This window comes from Nematostella vectensis, chromosome 6 (genome assembly GCF_932526225.1).
Source record: "Nematostella vectensis chromosome 6, jaNemVect1.1, whole genome shotgun sequence".
Classification (NCBI taxonomy): Eukaryota; Metazoa; Cnidaria; class Anthozoa; order Actiniaria; family Edwardsiidae; genus Nematostella; species Nematostella vectensis.
In genome coordinates, this window is record NC_064039.1 from 282945 (window position 1) to 303155 (window position 20211).

Genomic DNA, 20211 nt, shown 5'->3' on the forward strand with positions numbered 1-20211 from the left:
GCAAGTATTCATGTGCTAAAATGCCTAACCGCTGCTGACTGGGTATAAAATGCCAAACCACTGCCAGCTGGGAAAGAAAAGATATGGTCCCTCCTGGGAAAAAGGAACAGATAGTTTTCCACAGCAACTTTTAAAATGAATATTTTAGACATTAGAACATATTCAAGCGACGAAGTATGCCATTTTAACGTGTTTCGGTAAGGGGGCTCGTTGTATGCCCTTGTATGTGTATCAACTGAGAGAGCAAATACGGACCATAGGCTCAGTGACAAAGGGGGGGGGGGGGGTGTGTATGCCCTTGCATGTGTATCAACTAAGAGAGCAAATACGGACCACAGGCTCAGTGACAAAGGGGGGGGGGTGTGTATGCCCTTGCATGTGTATCAACTGAGAGAGCAAATACGGACCACAGACCACAGGCTCAGTGACAACGGGGGGGGGGGGGGGGGTGTATGCCCTTGCATGTGTATCAACTGAGAGAGCAAATACGGACCAGAGGCTCAGTGACAAAGGGGGGGGGGGGGGGGGTTGTTACATATGGCTTTTTGGCAGTCCAAAGAGGGGGGGTTAAACTCCTTAGCCCCCCCCCCCCCCCCCTAGATCCGCTACTGGGAACCTAGCCTCCCTTAGGCAGGTGCCGCTCGCTGCCCCTAGCCTGCGAGGGAGGCTACCGGGGACGCGACTAAAAATTAACGGCTATTAGCGAATTGACTTGTTGGGCCGTACAAGTTAGCTGTAGCTGTAACCAGATAAACTAATCATTGATCATGTCAAAATAATAAATCTCAGTAATTTATGTGTTTTTTATATATAAAATATACACCAGTAGAAAATTCAGTACGCGTTATCTCTAGGTTAATATTACCCGAATTTCCCACAGAGGCCATAAATTGTGATGAAAACGATAAAATACAATACTTTGCTTCACGGGGTAGCAATAGTCCACAAGAATTTCACCTTTGACCCTCTCCTGACAGTACCTCTATGCGATATGAATGCAATAATTAGATACTTCTCATTGTTTTGCAATCCACTGAATTTACTATTCATCACCGTATAATTGATTCCAATATAAGCCGTAAGGTTTTTAGTCTTCTTTGCTGCCGCGAGAGACTTTCAGACGATACCACTACAAAGGTGAAATTAAAAAGCCCACAAACTGGGAAGCCTGTGTTGTACTGTGTTTACACCGCTGTCCGTGGATACGACTGGCTCACTACAAGATGGAGGACTAGCTGCTCGCGGGAAGCCACGCGTTCTTTAGAAATTTCACTTGTATCTGCTCCCCACCCGGGCGATTTTCCTGCAAATAGAATGGCACGTCAACGAAGGCCTAAGCATAGTCCTGAGATTTCAAATGAACAGGAGGAAGCGAAGTTAAAGTTTTCAAAAAGTAAACATCGTCAGGGCCCCGATAGTATAGCTTGGCCTCTGCTCGGGTTATGTATGCTCATTGCAGTCCCAGCTTGTATATTCGCGACGTATGCTGTGTGGAATTATCGCCGTGCAGCTAGGCTTTGCACTCCCTTGGACGCTCCGAAAGTTATCGATAGTAGTAAAGCCGATGCAAGACGATTCTGGGGAACATATAGGTCAAATTTGTACTTCGGGCTAAGGTACCTTTAAATTCTACTTCTAATAAGGAACTCGTAAGCTATTATCGGCCACTTTAGGTTCACGCTAAAATATCTCGCAAAAAAACATTCAGCTTTCAATATTCATAACAATGAATGTTTGACTATTTGTCATAATAATTCAGCCTAGGTTAAATATCCTTGATTTCTACAATTAAGATAATGAATGCGTTTTAGCGAAGAGTGGTTTGTTGACCTATTATGGGCCATGCTGTCCTTTTATCGGCCACCCCTGTCCTTTTATCGGCCACTTGCAATTTTTAGTAAAAATAGCACAAAAATCTTACTCATTATAGCGAAAATACCATGGACAATAATCTTTTAAAATGTAGTTTGCAAATGAGCCATCCAATCCTAGTTAAAACTTCATTTGGCTTCGTACTAGGCGATTTAAAAATGGCATTTAGCACATGTTTCAAGCTGCACAGCAAAACTCACAATCAGCCAAATTGCTCAAATTAGTTTTGAATTGTTCGACTGACATACGACCCAGGCCCAAACAAGGAAAGATCACATGAAACCAAGGTTGAATCAAAGGCCAGAATGCACCCACGCCTTTGATTCAATAACAGAAAAGCAGATTTGCTGTGTGATATTCATCATGATTGGTAAATATTGGAGATTTTTAAGGGAATTTTTCCTCCTTGCATTTTCAAATCAAAAACACTTCTTCTTGCCTTATTTTATGGTGTGTAACAATAAATTCTCCTAGCCAAGTGAAATAATAAACAGTCATAAAATGTTTCACAGATTTTGTTTTCCAAATTGATGTGCACTTTTCGTCTTGTTCTTTTAGTTTATGAAATATTTTACATAACTTTTAGGTGGCTGATAATAGGATGTGGCCGATAATAGGTACTAGTACCTTATTACTTCTACTCATATTTCTACGGTAGTCTCTCAATTTTTTGTTATTAATATTTATTTAAATATGTGTTTGAACAGTTTTTTGGACAAGCTCCCAAAAAGTAAAATAAGAATATTCTGAAATACCCTGAACATGCATAATAGCATTGGCAAAATGCTATTTTGTTTTTTTCACACATTAATTACTTATGGTCTACTTCCTCAATGTATCAAAAATCAATAATCTGTAGTGATTTTTAGACAATTTTACCTTAGATTTTCAAAGAAATAATGATTTAAATGGGATGTATTTACAAATCTGCTTCACTGTTGTAGGAAGTTATGGCCTTTCACTATATATGTTTGGAGGCAAACAAATTAAATATTTATTTGCTCAGAGCCTGGAATTATATAAAAAAACCTTTAGAAAATACACTCAATTCAATGTCAAAAGTCAAAAATATAAGAAGCAGATTCAGTCACAGTTCTTAATATTTTATCATATATATTTTATTTAATGTGATACAACCAATGAATGTTTGATAAAATTAAGATGAAATGAAATGATAAATTGATATAAATGTTGAGATTGATAATTAAGTTAAGTGAAATCTTATACATTAAGAATATGGTTCATTAGCTGACATACTATATAAACCATAAATATAACCTTATTTTATACTAGTACTAGTCCATTTAATTTGTTTAATTCATTGTATTCACAGTATTTGTCTTAACAATGGGAAATGATTTTTAGGACCCGATCTCCTAAATCTTTGATGCTTGGTCTTATGTGGTTCTCACAATTCCCTCATGATGGGCAGCTGTCAATCAGGCATACATGTGAGCAGGGCGATGGTCTTCCTAAGTACGGCTGGCTAAAGCACGATGGTGTTAAATTTGGGGTCCAGGAGATAGTTGACCGAGATTTCATTCTCACTACAGACTTTGCTAAGAGATTTGGTGGAAAGCATGGAGGGGATTGGACTGCACGGATAACTGGTCGAAAAAGAGAAGGGGTATGAATTGCTAAAGCCACCTCTCTATCCGTCCATAATTAGAAATAAAGCAATACTGTTTGCACCACACATGACTACAAGGAGCGTGCCCAGGATTTGCTGAGGTTAGAAGGGGGGAGGGGGGGTGGGGGCTGCTGCATATGTACAGTGGAACCTGGATTTTACGATATGCCTTGGCAGAAAGAAAATGAATTTTAAAATCGAGGTATCGCTGCAAAGAGGCCCTCGATTTTACGATATTAAGGAATTTCATTTTTTTGATAATTTTTTTGATAATATCGTTGTAGCGAGGTCGGGTTAATTATCAACTTTCACAAAATAATAGTATTGTAACTATACTCTGTATAAGACTTACAGCTACTTTCTGTGATACTGGAATCTGTATTATAACAAGATTTGTCAAGTCAAAAAAAAATCGATTAACGTAAGACACGTTTGTATCGTAATATTGTATCGAGAATATCGTTGCATCCAATATCGTAAAATCGAGGTAATTTCTTTTTCATTTCACTGTATTTCCGCCGGGAGAAAGGAACGCCATCGTAAAATCGAGGTTCCACTGTAGTTCCATTTACTGAGTATTGATGGTTCTTGACGGTCTATGTTACTGATCTGCGAGACTTAAAATGCCCTAGTACAAGATTGTTGATGCTAATTGACGGCATTGCTTGATTTTATATTCATTGTAAATCTGTAGATTTATGGAAATGTTAACACTATTCCCATTTTTTTTCTCCAGGGTAACCCAAATCAAGTAGTATCTCTGATATTCTATACCACACATGAGAACTCCCTTCCCATGGAGCCTAAAATTCACAAAAGAACCCTGACAGTATTGCATGGGGAGTCCCCAGAGCTGGGTAAATTCTCCATCCATTTCCCCAGACCAAGTAAGAATGTAAAGCTCTCCAACTTCCTAGCCACCCACACTCCAAATGTCCATTCAGTGAAGGACATAGTGATGCAAAGCCTACAATACGTCAAACTCGGCAAAAAGAAACAGTTGATAGGATTGTCAGGATTCGTGGGCAAACACGACGAGAACAACAACGAACTTCCTACTAACCTATATGCCCAACAATGGACTCTGGAATTGCCATTTGAAATGGAAATAGTGTTTGAGTCAGAAAGTTTTGCCACAAGAGCGGACATGCTTGAAGGAGAAGTGTTTACCGATACTTTGAACAAGTACAAAGAGGCGTTTGATGCAAAATTTGAGGAGAAGTTCCCTCTTAAAGCCAAAGGGTTTGATCACAGTCAAAAAGGCTTCGCCCAAGCAGCCTTTAGTAACATGCTTGGGGGTATCGGGTATTTCTATGGTAGATCTAGGGTGGTGTCTCGATACCTAAAGGAGCCGGTAGACTACTGGGAGGCACCTCTCTATACTGCTGTCCCTTCGCGACCGTTCTTTCCTCGTGGCTTCCTGTGGGATGAGGGCTTTCACCAGCTGCTTATCAGTCACTGGGACACTTCCATCAGTACTGATATCATTGGCCATTGGCTCGACCTCATGAATGCTGAAGGCTGGATCCCAAGGGAACAGATACTGGGTGACGAGGCGAGGACTAAAGTCCCAGCAGAATTCATCACGCAGCACAACGAGAATGCAAACCCCCCTACTCTCATTCTACCCATCAAGGCGATGATCGACAAAGGTGTGCTCGACAGGGACTACCTATCCAAGATCTATCCGCGCCTAAAGACCTGGTTCAGTTGGTTCAATAATACTCAAACAGGGTCCCTACCTTCAACTTACCGCTGGCATGGCCGTGATGGGAAATCTGACCGCGAGTTAAACCCCAAGACTTTGACTTCAGGATTGGACGACTACCCCCGCGCCTCACACCCTTCGGAGATCGAGCGGCACGTTGACCTCAGATGTTGGATGGCATTCGCAGCAGGGCTGATGGCCGACATTGCCGAGGCAGTTGGCCAGAACTCAGACCCTTACAAGCAGACGAGTGCTTACCTTTCTGATGTGAAACTCCTCGACAAGTACCACTGGTCGGTCCGGCAGCAGATGTACAGCGACTTTGGTAACCATACGAAGTTTGTGAAGCTGGTACACAGGTCTACTCAGCCTGGAGGACCCACTCGCATGGTCCGTATCGTCACCTCGCGAACAGGTCCCACCTCTCGTTTTGTGAATAGCTTTGGCTATGTCAGCTTGTTCCCTTTTCTACTTCAAATTCTCAAACCCGACTCCCCAAGACTAGAAACCATTTTGAAGGGTCTTCGTGATCCGGACAAGCTATGGACTGACTACGGACTACGGTCTCTATCTCGGACGGATCCCTTGTACATGAAATACAACACAGAGCACGACGGCCCTTACTGGCGTGGATCTATTTGGATAAATATCAACTTCCTATCAGTGCGAGCTCTACACTTTTACGGCAACACGCCCGGTCCGTATAGGAGTTTCGCCAAGGAGATATACGGAGAGCTGCGAAGAAACCTCATCGGTAATATCTACCGACAGTACGTGACGTCAGGGTTCGTATGGGAGCAGTACGATGACGGGACAGGGCGTGGCAAAGGAACACACCCCTTCACCGGTTGGTCTTCACTTGTGGTGCTTATGATGGCCGAGCAGTATTAATGAAGAGGAATGCATTAGTCACTTCTCGTCTTACAATCACAAATCATTCTTAAACCTTTCTCAAATAAATATCTTAAAAACAGTTGTTGCATTTGTTTCACGTAAGAATATGCGCATTGTGTTGTTGATCCTCTGTTCTCGTCTGATGGGAAGAATTGGCTTCTACCACTTAACAAATTCTTGTTTTTAAGACTGAAGCTCCCAGAATTTTCCAGCTATGGCTTGGCTGTGTGTAGTTTTTCCCAAGTCCTTTTCCCAATATCCGAATCCCTCGACCCGAGAAAAAGCGTATCCCGGTTCCTGTTATGAAAGCCCCTCTCCCCTCGCCTTTAGCTATATGTTAAGCCTGATTATTTCTACCCAGTTGTTAAGCCTGATTTTTTTCTACCCAGAGGATGAGGTGAAACGTAGGACCGAGACCCCGGCTGATAATCGGGAGATGCAAACTTCTATCAGGTAGTGCCCCACCCAACTTCCTCTGAGCTACCGTATCAAACCTGACAGAGATACACTACCTTTCCCCTAATAATAGCGCCCCTCGAGCCCCCCCCCCCCCCTAATAATAGCGCCTCTCGAGCCCCCCCCCTAATAATAGCGCCTCTCGAGCCCCCCCCCCTAATAATAGCGCCTCTCCCCCTAATAATATCTCCTCTCTCCCTCACCCTTATAATAGCACCTCTCTACCCCCCTAATAACAGCCCTCTCTCCCTCCCCCTAATAATATCGCCTCTCCATCCCCCTAATAAAATCGCCTCTCTTAATAAAAGCGCTTCTCTCCCTCCCCCTTATAATAACGCCTCTATACCCCCCTTAATAATAGCCCTCTCTCCCTCACCCTAATAATAATAACCCGCTCCCCCTTATAATAGCGCCTCTCTCCCTCCCCTAATAAAAGCGCCTCTCTTCCTTGTCGTAATGATAGCCCTCTCTCCCTTTCGCTAATAAAAACTCTCTCCGTTAGCAGTTATTTTCTTGTAGATCTCATGAAAATAATTTTTATTTTCTTATAGCCTAATAGCCTTAATAGAGCGCTTCGATGTAGTAAAAGCACTTATGTTATATACAGTCTAAATAAGTCTATATAATACTCTAAACTGCGAGACCAACAACTACATGTGCTCATAGTTAGTAGTTAGTAGAGGGTTGAAAACCCCGGCGAACTTCAAAGAGGCATGTTATTGTTCTCTTCCGAGTTATCTGACCATAACAGTGCACAAGTCGAGCGTACAGTACAAAAAATTATATGGAAAAAAAGAAGAATCGTTTTTTGCATCAATACCGCACTTCGATCTTTATGAAAATCTTCAGTGTTGATGTAGATTCGTACAAACGCTTCTATACTTGCCATAAAAGCTCACCGAGTTTGTTAGATAGAGCTCTACTCTCAACGCCTCGTCACTTGTATAAACATTTACATTGCTGTATAAAACTAACAAAGATTAAAAGAAAGTAAAAAAAAAAATAGCAAAGTTTCAAATAAGCCAATAAACGATTTGTGCCCGAATACGCGAAAATATCGGGGAAGCATAAGAGGGGGGGGGGGGGGGGGGGGCTGGAAAATTTTGTTCCTCCTGAAGGGGAGGGGGGGCAACTAATTGTCGTTTGCGTTCCTGGCTTTGCTTCTTCTTTCTTCGGTTTTCTGGAGGTGTGCGTGTGTGTAAATTTATCCCTTACTTTTATCAAAATTATCACGCATTCACCCCCCCCCCCCCCCCCCCCCCGCCCCTCTCTGGATCATAAATGGACGTTCCTTAAGGAAACTAATATATTCCTTATTTGGCATTTTTTTCATTCTTAAGGCTGCCGTACCGCAGGTGCTTCGCAAACTTTATGGCTTATAATCAGAAGAGAAAAGCAGTTACTGTGACCATCTTTAGTCAATGGAGAAAGTCTCTGAAAAGAAACTAGAATTCCTCAGTACCAGAAATCCAAACGACAATGTTTTTTTCATATGTTTATAAATCTTGTCCATATGTTTTCTTGGTACTGTACATTTGGTTTGTGCACGTTCGTGATCATCAGAGAGCGCCTATTGTTTATGTCCTTTCAAATTCGCTGGGTTTCCTATCCATCTCCCTCTACTATGATGTGCTGTGATGGTAACCTGCTCTTTCGATCAAGAAGATATGCTAGTAAGGTTGTTGACCAAAATTCAGTCTGGCGTTCACAAGCAAAAAAGCGATAGAAGAAATACGGTTTTCCTAAACCTATATCCTGTATATATATATATATGTATCTGATACCCTGGAGGCAACGAAGCTAGGATCATGGATTCTCGAAACGCAGACTCATTTGAAATAGGTGATTTACTCATCTCACATCAAATAAGGCGGAGAATTCCTCTAAAGTATTTTGCGATTTTTTCAACATTCTGTGACCGACGAGAACCGCATTCTGGTTTCAGTGCTTTACCAATCAAAATGCAATTAATTTTGTTAGTTTGAAGGCAAAAGCGATTTATTTAGCAGTAGAATAATGAAAAATTGCTCTACTAACTCTATAATACTCTTTATTATATATACTTGGCGGGAACTTCATAAAAACACGCGCTGATTGGCTCGCTATGTCGGGATTCACCGCTAAGGCTCGGAATAATGAGTCGATTTTCGATATTACCATAAAAAAACTTGCTTTTCGCACCCGAAGTAATCGAGCTTTAAATTAAAACGGAATTTTTGCTCAAATTAATCTAGATTCATTGTCGAAATGCGGCTGCGGAAATTGGCTTTTCGCACCCGAAGTTATCGAGCTTTAAATTAAAACAGAATTTTTGCTTAAATTAATCTAGATTCATTGTCGAAATGCGGCTGCGGAAATCGGCTGTTTTCGACAATTTTTGCAACGCGCGCGACAAATTCAAGTTTGCTATTTCTTTTTTTTTTGCGACATAGGAAAGCAGCATATCGTCACTTTATACGGAGGAAACAACAAGTTACTCAAAGTTTAACCTGCATAATGTATCAACAATCAAGAGAAGTATTTTAGTTGAATATACCTTATGTTCTGTGGAGGATTCAAAGCGAAAGAAAAAAATTCTACGATAAACAGAATGAATTTGGTGTTCTCAATGTACAGAGCGAACGAAATCGCAAAACAGATATGAACATCAACAAAACTGTTACGCGACAAGAGGTAAACAATGTCGGAAATTCGATAAAATGATTAAAGAAAAATTTGTCTTCTTGAGTCCCCGCCAAGTGGATAGCCTCGCCATTCACCGCCATTTACTTCCCTTCGGCGAATAATTGTTAAATATGATACTATAAGCTTCAAGTATAGTACAGTGCTCGTTGACCAATATGAGCTGTACGTTATACAACTATCTAAGCGCGACTGTTTTCATTACTCCGGAATGAGAATGATAATAAAAGAATAAGTGTGCGTTCGTTAATCCCGCGTTTCTATTTCGGAATGGAATGAAGGCCATTCCACTTATTCTAGTACCTGAGAAGAATGCCATTCTGAAAATTCTCTACTGACCATTCCCATTCCAGAATGATAGGAAAAAAACGCAATGGCTTATTTGTATGTAACGTATAAATTGCAGAATTCTGTTCATTGAAATTCTTCTAAATGTTTATGGGCATTAGTACAGGGTCGTTGGCAGGGCGGTGGCCCAGGGGGCCCGGGCGTCCCCTTTTACCAGCCAAATACAGTACAGTAAATGTATGAAACAAAAGAGCCTTGAAGAGACCTTTTGGGCCCCCTCCTGTTAAAAATCCTGGCTATGCCGCTAAAAAAGTAGTTGTTTACAGGTACATAAGCAAGGAAACGACAACTTTACAAAACTATGCTTGATTATACCTATTTGTTTTATATCTATGAGAAAATGCGGTTCGCGACATAGGGGATCTCTGGTTGATATCTAACATTCCAATTTTTCTATCAATACAACTCATCGAATAAATCGCGGAAAATTAAGGTATATTTATCTTTACATATTTTTTTTTTCAGACTAATAACTATAAAGATATAATAACTAGCTTTATCAGACTTTTCTAGATATGAAAAAAATAATAGCGAAACAATCTTAAAATATCAAAAAAAAAATAGATCTCTCAAAGAAAATAGATATGTTATTATTTACATAATGCTCTTTTTGTACATCTCTGAGTACATGATTGTGTGCCTATCGAGCATGTGGGATACACAAGGTTCGATAGAAAAGGGAGAGGACCGCCCTTCAAATTTCATGTTATTTTTACCATTGATTGTCATGGGTAACCTTTTGGCTTTCACCTGTTGCTCGGCCAGGACTTAACCTACTGTTACTTCATATGTTAATAAACTGGCTTATTTGTACCTTACAAACGTTTAGTGTTTGACAGTCCCTATCGCTACAGCGGCACAATAAGAATTGAGACCGCTTACACGGCTAAGGGCGGCCCTTCCCAATCTTATGTCACGCGAATGGCAAGCATTGATGTGCTCATCGATACCTTTCGTTTATCGTATACAGACATGAGACAACTCTAAAAGAGAATCAATCGACAACACGTGAACGTTCACGTTTGGTGGGATTGGCAGTGATCTAAGTACTCCCTGCATCACCTACTGCACCAGCAATCAGCAAAAGTATTTTGGAATTGTTGAAGACTGGAGGGAAGAATACTTCTTCAAGAACTTCGTGTGTGAGCATGCGCGCGGCGGGTAACCGCAGTAGTAGTGAGGCAAATCGCGTGGTCTCAGGAGGTTGTCTCTTGCTCAGATAGATTTGAAGTGATTCGCTGATTGTTTCCTGGAGGTCGGTGATCTGCTTTATGTTAACAGTTGCTTTATCTGAAGAATAACAATCAACAACATTTTATAAAAAGTGAAGCGAATAGGGACCGAACATCTGTGGTTCTTGCCGTTTGTTTTGTTTCTCGTTTTGGTTCATCACTGAAAAGAAATCAACACAAGGTGAAAATGGCGTGTTTTACTCCTCTGTGAAAACAAGGTTGTTTTGCTGGCGGTTCGAGCGTTTGCCCTTCTTCGAAAAAAAACATACCATTTTATCCTTGTAATGTATATTTCCCTATTTCCACCACGCCTGTGCAGACAGACTCGCCATTCTACAGCTTGTCCGTAGTTTAGACATATCATTCAGTAACCTAAGCTTGATTAAATTTTGTTTTGGCTTGCTAGATTGATTTCGGGGAAAAGGTGGGCGAGAATTACTGATCTCTCTTTCATCGGAAACCAATATCTATTTGTTCGTTCCTTTGGTAAGGGCAGGAGAACAGGTCACTGTATTTTCAGTGGCAGCGCTTGCACATTCAAGTGACTTTATTAATCGTACTCACCGGGGTCGAAAAGTAAAAGCCCTTTCAGGTACGCAAACTCGGTGGCGTCAACACTCATTCTACGCATGCTACTTATGAGATTCCGCATAGCAGTAAGACGCTGACCCAGGCTCAACTTGCTAACAAAAGCCACGCCCCTCCCATCATGCTCTGCGTCGTCGTCATCAGCACACGCAAACTTCTTCTTGACGAGTCGAGAAAGTACATCAAGAGGAAATATCTCTGTACACTGTACAACACCAAGACAAAAGATCCCAGACCAGCTAGCTTCTAATAGTGTGATTTGATCCAGGCTTGGTAATGAGAGGAATGCGGGAATCCCACGTGCCCAGTCGATGCTACGTAGAACAAGCCGCGTACTAACCTCGTATAGGTATTCAATTGAGTCCTTTGGACACTCGATGTTGAGCAGTGATAAGCTCAAAGGCACTTGCTCCGGGCCGATAATTGACTTGTCCATGACAGGGCTATTAAGGGTGGAGGAATGTGAGCTTGATGAGCTGAGTGTGCTGGTCCGGGTGGAGCAGCTTAGAGGACGCCGCTCGTACTGGACAGCTGAGATAAAAAGAAACAGTTTAGGATAAAATTCGGCCATTGCTGATGCATATTGTTCGGGATTCTTTTTTATCAGGCCGACGCGCTAACACACTAGGCCACCCGTGCTTCCACATTTATTTTTGCATAAAAAATCTTACCGGATTTTTGCATTCCAACGGCGAGGCATTTGTCCATTCGGCACTTCTGGCATCGATTACGCAATACCTTGTCCACGATACAAGTTTCGCGGAACATGCAATGATATACCATGTTTCTGCGTACACTCCTCTTGAAGAACCCTTTACAGCCTTCGCACGTCATCACACCATAATGGCGGCCGCTCGCACGGTCATTGCAGACCAGGCAAATGGGGATGGATTGAGTGGTCGGATCGACCATTGGTGCCTCCGGGCTCAAATATCGAGGACCTCTGCTATGCTGCTGCATTTTAGAGTCTTCTAAGTAAAAGTTATATCTTTGTGTTGGGAGATTGGGACGTCTTTCTCGTATGACATCCTGGGTGGTGTGTCGTGCTGGGAAGGGTGGAACTTCAGAACTCTGTACAAACTCTGGCTCAAACCTTCCTTTGTTGAGTTCTCTGTTGAGCTGCCATTGTGAGCTGTTATAGTTGGATGGATGAGCCTCGTATGGCCAATCGTCTCTGTGAATTCCTTGCCTGCTAAAAACTCGCTTGGCTTCTAAAGATCTCTCTTGGCTTCGATTGTATCTCTGAAAGGCAGAGTTACGATTTAAATGGAGTAAGGATAATGGCCTCGACCCGTTTACTTGCTCTGGCCATCCATAATCTCCGGCGGTGTACGGTCTCTTAGAGGTGGAACCAGAGACAAGTGTTCTAGTGCCAAGAGAAACCAAGCCTTGTGTGCTGTCGTTAGGGACCGGATAATAGCTTTCTCTTCCTTCGAGTGTCCGTATGCTGATTTTTCTTCCAGGATGGACGATGCTTATATTGATTCGTGAGAATGGTGCCCCGAGGGATATGTTCGGTATCGTGCGTATGTTTGGATGGGGATCTGCACTTCTATCTGTTACACAAATTTCGTATGGATCCATCCCCTCGAAGACGTCCTCACTCAAGCACCTTTTGCGTGATCGGCTGTCCTCTCGGTGATTTTCCCTTAACAGGGACGAATCGGTCCCACAGCGTGTTTGCTCCGAGGACCTATTCCACGTTCCAGTACCTGATTCCATCTCTTTTGACAATTTCTTTAAGTCTTGGGTCCCTTGAAACACGTTTACAGAATCCGTCAGTTCTTCTCTGCCTTTGGATTGCCGTGGACGCCGCACACTTGAGCTAGAATCCTGTTTCATCAAGAGTCTGGCCCACTTACGCTCGAAATCAGTGTCTTTCGTCTCTTTTGGCTCGTAAGGTAACGGGAAGAAGACGGCTGATACAGACTCAGATTTGTTGTCCTTATAGCTCTCCATTTCATACAGCGAAGACATAGGCAATTCTAAACATAATAAAAGGGGTATAAAACAGTTGTGCAGCAACTTATACCGGCCGTGACAAAAATAATGTTAAAACATTAAAACAGTGTTAGAACGATATGTCGGAATTTTAGAACATTTAAAACGTTTTCGTGTATTTTGCTAACAAATGAAGAGTTGTAGAAATCTGTTACACTCAAAATTGTTTTTCATTAGAATACCGTGCCATGTGTCCTGTAGCGAAACATGACCTTTACATAACTCTTTGGAATACAAGTAAACACAACTGAAAATCGAATAGTCATAGAAAAGTCACCTAGATACAAAGGGCCTCAGTACATACTTCAACTTCGACATACCCTAGATAGTAGAAACAGTCAAGCGGATAGAATCTCAAGGTCGTAGTTCAGATCTTCTTGTCAATGACTCCCTATGCTGTTACTCTTATCATCAGGATCACGCCCGCGCGATTTCCACGAATATATAAGCCATAATTTTACAAGATTGTAGGAATTTGAGCAGAGAGTTCGTTAACTTGTTCGAAAGATTAAGACCTTTAAATATGTCATCAAAAACTTGGCGGCGCTAGATAGAGCCACTCTCAGTTTTCTCTGTAGAATGATTGACCAATAGCTCACTAGCCGTAGTTTTGTCCATCCTAGCACGGGGTACAGCAGGTCGCAAGACCACAAACTGGGCGTAAATTCTACAAAAGATACATCCAGAGAATTAGTAACAGAATGAACTCATGGGATTGGTTGTGGCAATGCTTGCGTGCGAGCAAAGAGTTCTCGCTCATCCGGCATGCGGCAGTGTAGACCAATGACCAATTACGGAAGAATTTTGCTAAGACATACATTATTGGTGTGAACTTGCAAAGCCTGGACAAGACGATATAGATAGCTAAAAACATCTATTTGGGGATGAAATGTTAAGAAAAGCACGTGGTTCATTGATCATTATTGCTTGTGACAACGTGAATAAGTTAAAAGAACTCATGCCGAGTTGAACTAATTACCTCTGCCTTGGAGTGAATTTAAACAAAGCCAAGGCAATAAAGGTTGGCCTGCACAGTATGTTTCTCTCAGTGACGTGCAGTGTTTGATTGACACAAGCATTTCCTTACTTCGCTTTAGGTGCGTGTGTTATGAAATTACAGACTCGGGCTGCTGCTTTTACGGTCCGGGTTAATAGAGAAAATGATGGCTAAGGATAGAAAAAGGAACACATGAGGGTGAAAGCCTGTTAAAAAATAAATCGCTAGCAACGGAACACAATAAAATATAGCAGTTGGAGATAACAATAGGAGGTTTGTTTGCAGGACCCCGGGTGTGGAAATCCTTCGGATACTAAATTTTATCCAGCGACGAGTTTTCTGTAAATTTGAGAGCAGACTTGTCGTTGTTAAATTGCTACTTGGAAAAGTGTTAAAGTCAGAATTGATACTTGGAAAAGTGTTAAAGTCAGATAGTTTCTGGGTTTAAAAGTGTAAGTCAGCTATTTGTGTGAGGCTAGTTTCTATATCCTTGGTATTTTTTTACATTATTGTCCATTTTATTATTCTCATCTAGCAAATATTTTTTTATGTTATGTTATGAGGATATAATTGTATTATCTTATTTCAATTTCACACGCACTTTTGGAATAGAATTTTCCCTAAGTATCCAAACGTATTTCACATAATTTTTGAGAGTGACACCTAATATCAATACTGATAATGTACATGTGGTATTTTAGCGTCCGCTGCTAAATTGTGTCTGCTTTGCGCAGATTCAAGCGACCACCCGTGTAAGATAGTCTAGTGTTCCCTTCTCTTTACCAACAAATCCAAAGGATTCCAGCTTTATAAGCATTTTGAATAATTACACTTAGGATATAATCATTTCATTTCGCTTCGGTTAAAAACCTCAACACAAATTTAGCCAATCCCAATCCTAGTTGTCCAGTATCCATACTTGCTTCCCTAACCTGAACTGGCGTTTATCCCCGGAGAGGGGGGGGGATCTTCCCATGTCAACCTTATAGGGATGCTCGTCGTATTTTTTAGGAGTCTAAGTCAGGTCTCCGGTATTTTTTAGGGGGTATCCGGGGAAAAAAGAAAGGCAATTCTCTTAAAAAATGGTATTTTTAGGGCTTTTGAGTTATATTTTAGAGTAGCAATTTTTGGTCGTGGAGGTATTTTTAGGGGTATTTTACCCCTTATGAAATTTACCGACGAGCATCCCTACCACTTTTACCCTGAAAGACCCCCCTCCCACCGGTCGTTTATTTTTCGGAGTTCGGAGTGAGCCGGGTTTGGTCGTCGGTCATATATGCTTTTGAGCTTAAAAGAAACATCAATGCCCCAATCCAGGGCAAACATTGATTTTGTAGGGAAGAAAGCTACTTATTTAGAATAAATCACCTTTGAATACCAAAAATGTGCGAGAAACTACGGAACTACGGTGTAGATTTGTTACATTTTTTCGTTAATACATTGACCCCTTAACCGTCCTGTACCGGCCTTGAGAAGCACCCACAACCCAAAAATTCATAGATGCAAAATATACACAACAAGATGGAGATACTCAGGCATCAGTCTAAGGGATAAAAGGTCTTGAAGATATGCATCCAACCAAGGTAATAGCAACTACTCTTTAGCCAAATAATAACTCAGGTTCTTTGACAAATTTCAAATCAGATGGTTTTGCTCACAATTAGTTTGTTTGATACTAGGGATTTACAGGACCTTTTTAAAGTGCGCGCGCGAGCCACAGTTGTATAAGAAAACAAAGCGAAAGGCGCGCGTTTTTACTTAAAGGTCCTGTAAACTCCTAGTATCAAACAAATTATTTTGTCGAAATCTAACATAATTTCTGGTGTAGATTACGAATATTGAGGTGTTTTTGTCCATTTCGGCTTAAAAGTTGACATTTTGGCGATTGCAATTTTACTTCCGGTCGAATAACGACGGAAATAAATTTACCCTATAGATTTTAACACTAATTTGACAGTTAAATTTGACGCTTAAATGAAACGACCTTCTTAAATTTTAACAGCTACGAAAAATATTTCATCGGAAAATTTTATTCCTTCTTCACATCACTGCAAAAGATCTTTGATAGAAATTCACTCTAACTTAGATTTTAAGGGTTTTTTTCGTTCTGCACGACACAAAATGCTGTGTTTTCCAAGTTCATCATCCAAGGTCATTTTGCAAATGCACCAAAACTCGCACAGCATAACAATCAACACTCGAAACATTCGTTCTCAAACTTTTCGGATGATGACTGTTTCGCCGAGGGTTTTTTACTAGGCATTGGCTGAGTGACCTTGGGTGGTTGGAAAAGCACAGCTTTTTGTGTCCCGCGAAACGTGAAAAAGTGACCTAATCTTATGATCAAAACAAACCAAGTTTGAAAATATTTGCATCCAAGATTTTTTGCAGGGCAAAAACCATAAAATTAGTCTTAAAACCTATAGGGTAGGGTAGGGTAGGGTAGTAAAAATTGCTATGGCCAAAACGTCAACTTTTAGGCCAAAACGGGCAAAAAGACCTCGATATTCGTATTCAACGCCAGATTTTCTATTATATCCCAAATTTACCCACGGGGTGTTTACAGGACCTTTAAAATCGCTTTGACAGAAAAACGAAGTCGGTTACCCCCCTTTTTTATGTGCTGAAATAGTTAAAAATATACGGAAAAATGATATACTGAAAAAAGAAAAAGTTGGATAGTAGAAGTTTGTTTTTCAAAATGGCGCTTTTTACCGTATAAATAGTTGCGAAAACAGTGTCTTTTAGTGCGGCAGCTCGACAAACAGAACTTAATTTTCTAAAGACTATAGGCACTGTTTTTTTTAAAACTAAGAGTACAGTGATTTTTCCTCTCGTCAAATGTACGCCCCTCTGTTGTGAAAACGAGGTTGGTTACCCCCATTTTTTATTACATTTTTTGAACGCCATTAACTTCAATATTGTTTATGCCAAGTTTTAAAAAATTATGGGTAGTAGAACTATTTCAAGGGAATTACCTCAATCGGCTAACGGCAAGGGTTTCCTTGCACTGTTGCACTTGAGAAAATTCGTTCTAGTCACATACTGAGTCACATGAATGCGGTGACTACCATGTTGTGACTACTTCATGTAACCATATTAAAGTGTATCATAATAGTATATTATATTGTATTATAATTAATATTTATATCCTCTCCTTAATTTTCCTGTATTCCCTTATATTTCTCTGGTTTACACTGTATTTCCCTGGTTTACCGTGTATTTACCTGTATTTCCCTATATTTCCCTGGTTTACCCTGTATTTCCCTGGTTTACCCTGTATCTTCCTGTATTCTCCTGTATTTTCTTGTATTTCCCTGTATTCTCCTGTAGTTTCTTGCATTCTCCTGTATTTTGTTGCATTTCCCTGTATTCTCCTGTATTTCCCTGTATTCTCCTGTATATCCCTGTATTCTCCTGTACTTTCTTGTATTTCCCTATATTCTCCTGTATTTCCCTGTATTTTCCTGTATTCTCCTGTATTTCCCTGTATTCTCCTGTATTTCCCTGTATTCTCCTGTATTTCCCTGTATTTTCAGTTATTTCCCTGTATTCTCCTGTATTTCCCTGTATTCTCCTGTATTCCCCTGTATTCCCCTGTATTTTCCTGTATTTCCCTTTATTCTCCTGTATTTCCCTGTATTCTCCTGTATTTCACTGTATTCTCCTGTATTCTCCTGTATTTCCCTGTATTCTCCTGTATTCCCCTGTATTTCCCTGTATTCTCCTGTATTTCATTGTATTCTCCTGTATTTCCCTGTATTCCCCTGTATTCCCCTGTATTCTCCTGTATTTTTTCACTACTGGAGTGCACCATGTGAAATATCATGTGAAATGGATGCGAAGAAAGAAACATGTGAAATACATGATGTGAAATTCATAAGCATGTGAAATGCATATGAAATTTCTTCAAGGCCTATAAATAAATTTCACATCAATGTGAAATTGAAGTGAAATGAAATCTCTTGGTTTCCAGCATGTGAAATATGTGTGAAATATCCCTACCAAACGTGCATTCAAAATAATGCACAAAACAGGAAACGTACATCGAAATTATCTAACTGTATAGTAAGACCTCTAAGAAGTAGGCGACATTTATAAAGCAGAATCCGGCTCACCCTAAGAATAATACATGACTTTGCCCAAGTGATTTGTGGGCCAGAATTGTTATTAAAATTTGTTTATCTGTTTTCATTGGAAATCTTTATTAAATTATAATTAAATTATAATTATTATTAAAAAAAATCGTGTTAAAGTTTAGAAAATATGGGATTGTAAAACACCGTACAGGTTTGTCCAAAAAAATGCATGTCATAAATGCATCAGTCCACATAATTTTTTATAGGCCGTGCAGGCTGAAAACATACAGTCAGTGTACAAAACACAGTATTCGACACTTTGGTGCTTTGTCGTTTTTGGTGCTTGTGCTCCGTAACACCAAACTACCCTAAAATGTCAAACGCGCCGCCTATCGCAATTTTTCCCGCGCTGCGCTGTTGAGGGCGCGCGAACAATTTCGAAATTATCAAATACTTATGTCCACTGACATTATCAGCAGGGATAGTCAGAATCTTAATTCTTGAAGCTTCTATAAAATAATTCGCTATAATTTGTTTTCGTGTATATGTATAAAAGGTGTGTTCTTGTCTATTATTACGTGTGCGCATCGATGACGCAAGATATCAGGTTTAATAGTGAAACATTTAAAGCTAGTATAAGGCTAAGAGGAAATGCTGCACACTTTAATTTCACCTCGAACTGTTAGATCTCAGGTATGTTCAAATTTTATTTCCCAGTGGTGCTCGTAGATTTGTGCACTTTATTAGAGCGGTGGCTAAACTAGGCAACAATGTCCCGGCAAAATTTTTTGCGCGTGCATGTTTCTGCCATAGCTCAGACACGAAATGTGTTACCACAACAATGTTGCCTTAGGTGGCTAAACGAGAAAGCATTGTGAAAACATGTAGATATGCAATAAACCCTTATGAAATGTACCTAGTTTGCAAAATAAATATTTGTCATCCATCTCTCGTCTGCTTGTAGTAAAGTCTAAATCAAACCGGAGTTGTATCATGTATCTGGGTTGTAACGCCAAGATTTTCGAATATTTCGTGGCAACAGTTTTGTATGGTTCATGATAAGAGCGGCTTATGTACTATATAGAAAAAATACAGGGGAATTCAGGAGAATACAGGGAAATACAGGATAATACAGGAAAATACAGGGGAATACAGGGGGGAAAAGGAGAATACAGGGAAAAACAGTAGAATACAGTGAAATACAGGAGAATACAGGGAAATACAGTGGAATACAGAAGAATACAGGGAAATACTGAAGAATACAGGAGAATACATGGAAATACAGGGAAATACAGGGAATTATTATACGGCTACGATAGTACGCGCGCTGTGATTGGCTAATTTGTATTCAGACATTTCCGTATTGCCCGTCTCTGAGGGCATTACAGAATTCCGTATTGCCCTACGAAAAATTTTTCACAATCTTTTGGTTTTTGATATTTTTTCCACCTTCAAACTGCAAAACGAGCGACAGCAAACATTCGAGTAGCGAATTCTAACACCCAGAAGAAACGTTTTATCTGCAGCGGGCCGTTTTTTTCCGTATTCGGAGCGGGACATTTTGTGAGGTTTTTTGTGCCACAAAAAAGCGCGGATCGCCCCTCCGGGCCTCCCAGCCCCGTCTCCCGTCTTAGGCCTAGGAGGTGCGAATCCCCCCCCGAGCCCCCCAGCCCCGTCTCCCTCCTTCTATATATATCAAGCGTATAATGTTTCACGTACATGAA

General features: G+C 40.7%; 2 protein-coding genes across 9 annotated transcripts in view; one reads left to right on the plus strand and one right to left on the minus strand.

Annotated features, from left to right (window-relative positions):
* Nucleotides 1-779: 779 nt before the first annotated feature.
* LOC5511487 (COUP transcription factor 2) overlaps nt 780-20211 on the minus strand; it is a 43757-nt gene continuing 24325 nt past the window's right edge. For 3 of the 8 annotated variants that reach the window (XM_032380831.2, XM_048728468.1, XM_032380829.2), the window contains 4 exons: nt 13732-14078; nt 12082-13395; nt 11387-11941; nt 7081-10880 (listed from right to left, as the gene is read on the minus strand). In XM_032380831.2, coding sequence (XP_032236722.2) covers nt 10633-10880; nt 11387-11941; nt 12082-13387 — 2109 coding nt within the window. In that variant the 5' untranslated portion in view covers nt 13388-13395; nt 13732-14078 and the 3' untranslated portion in view covers nt 7081-10632. Of the gene's footprint in view, nt 1304-7080; nt 10881-11386; nt 11942-12081; nt 13396-13720; nt 14079-14390; nt 14579-20211 lie in introns of those variants that run through there. The other 5 variants (XM_048728469.1, XM_032380830.2, XM_032380832.2 and 2 more) reach the window with 4 other exon arrangements.
* On the plus strand, nt 1301-6183 carry LOC5511507 (mannosyl-oligosaccharide glucosidase). The gene is made up of 3 exons (XM_001631826.3): nt 1301-1616; nt 3238-3499; nt 4239-6183. The coding sequence occupies exons 1-3, from the start codon at nt 1315-1317 to the stop codon at nt 6099-6101; spliced, it is 2427 nt and encodes an 808-aa protein (XP_001631876.3). The 5' UTR covers nt 1301-1314; the 3' UTR covers nt 6102-6183.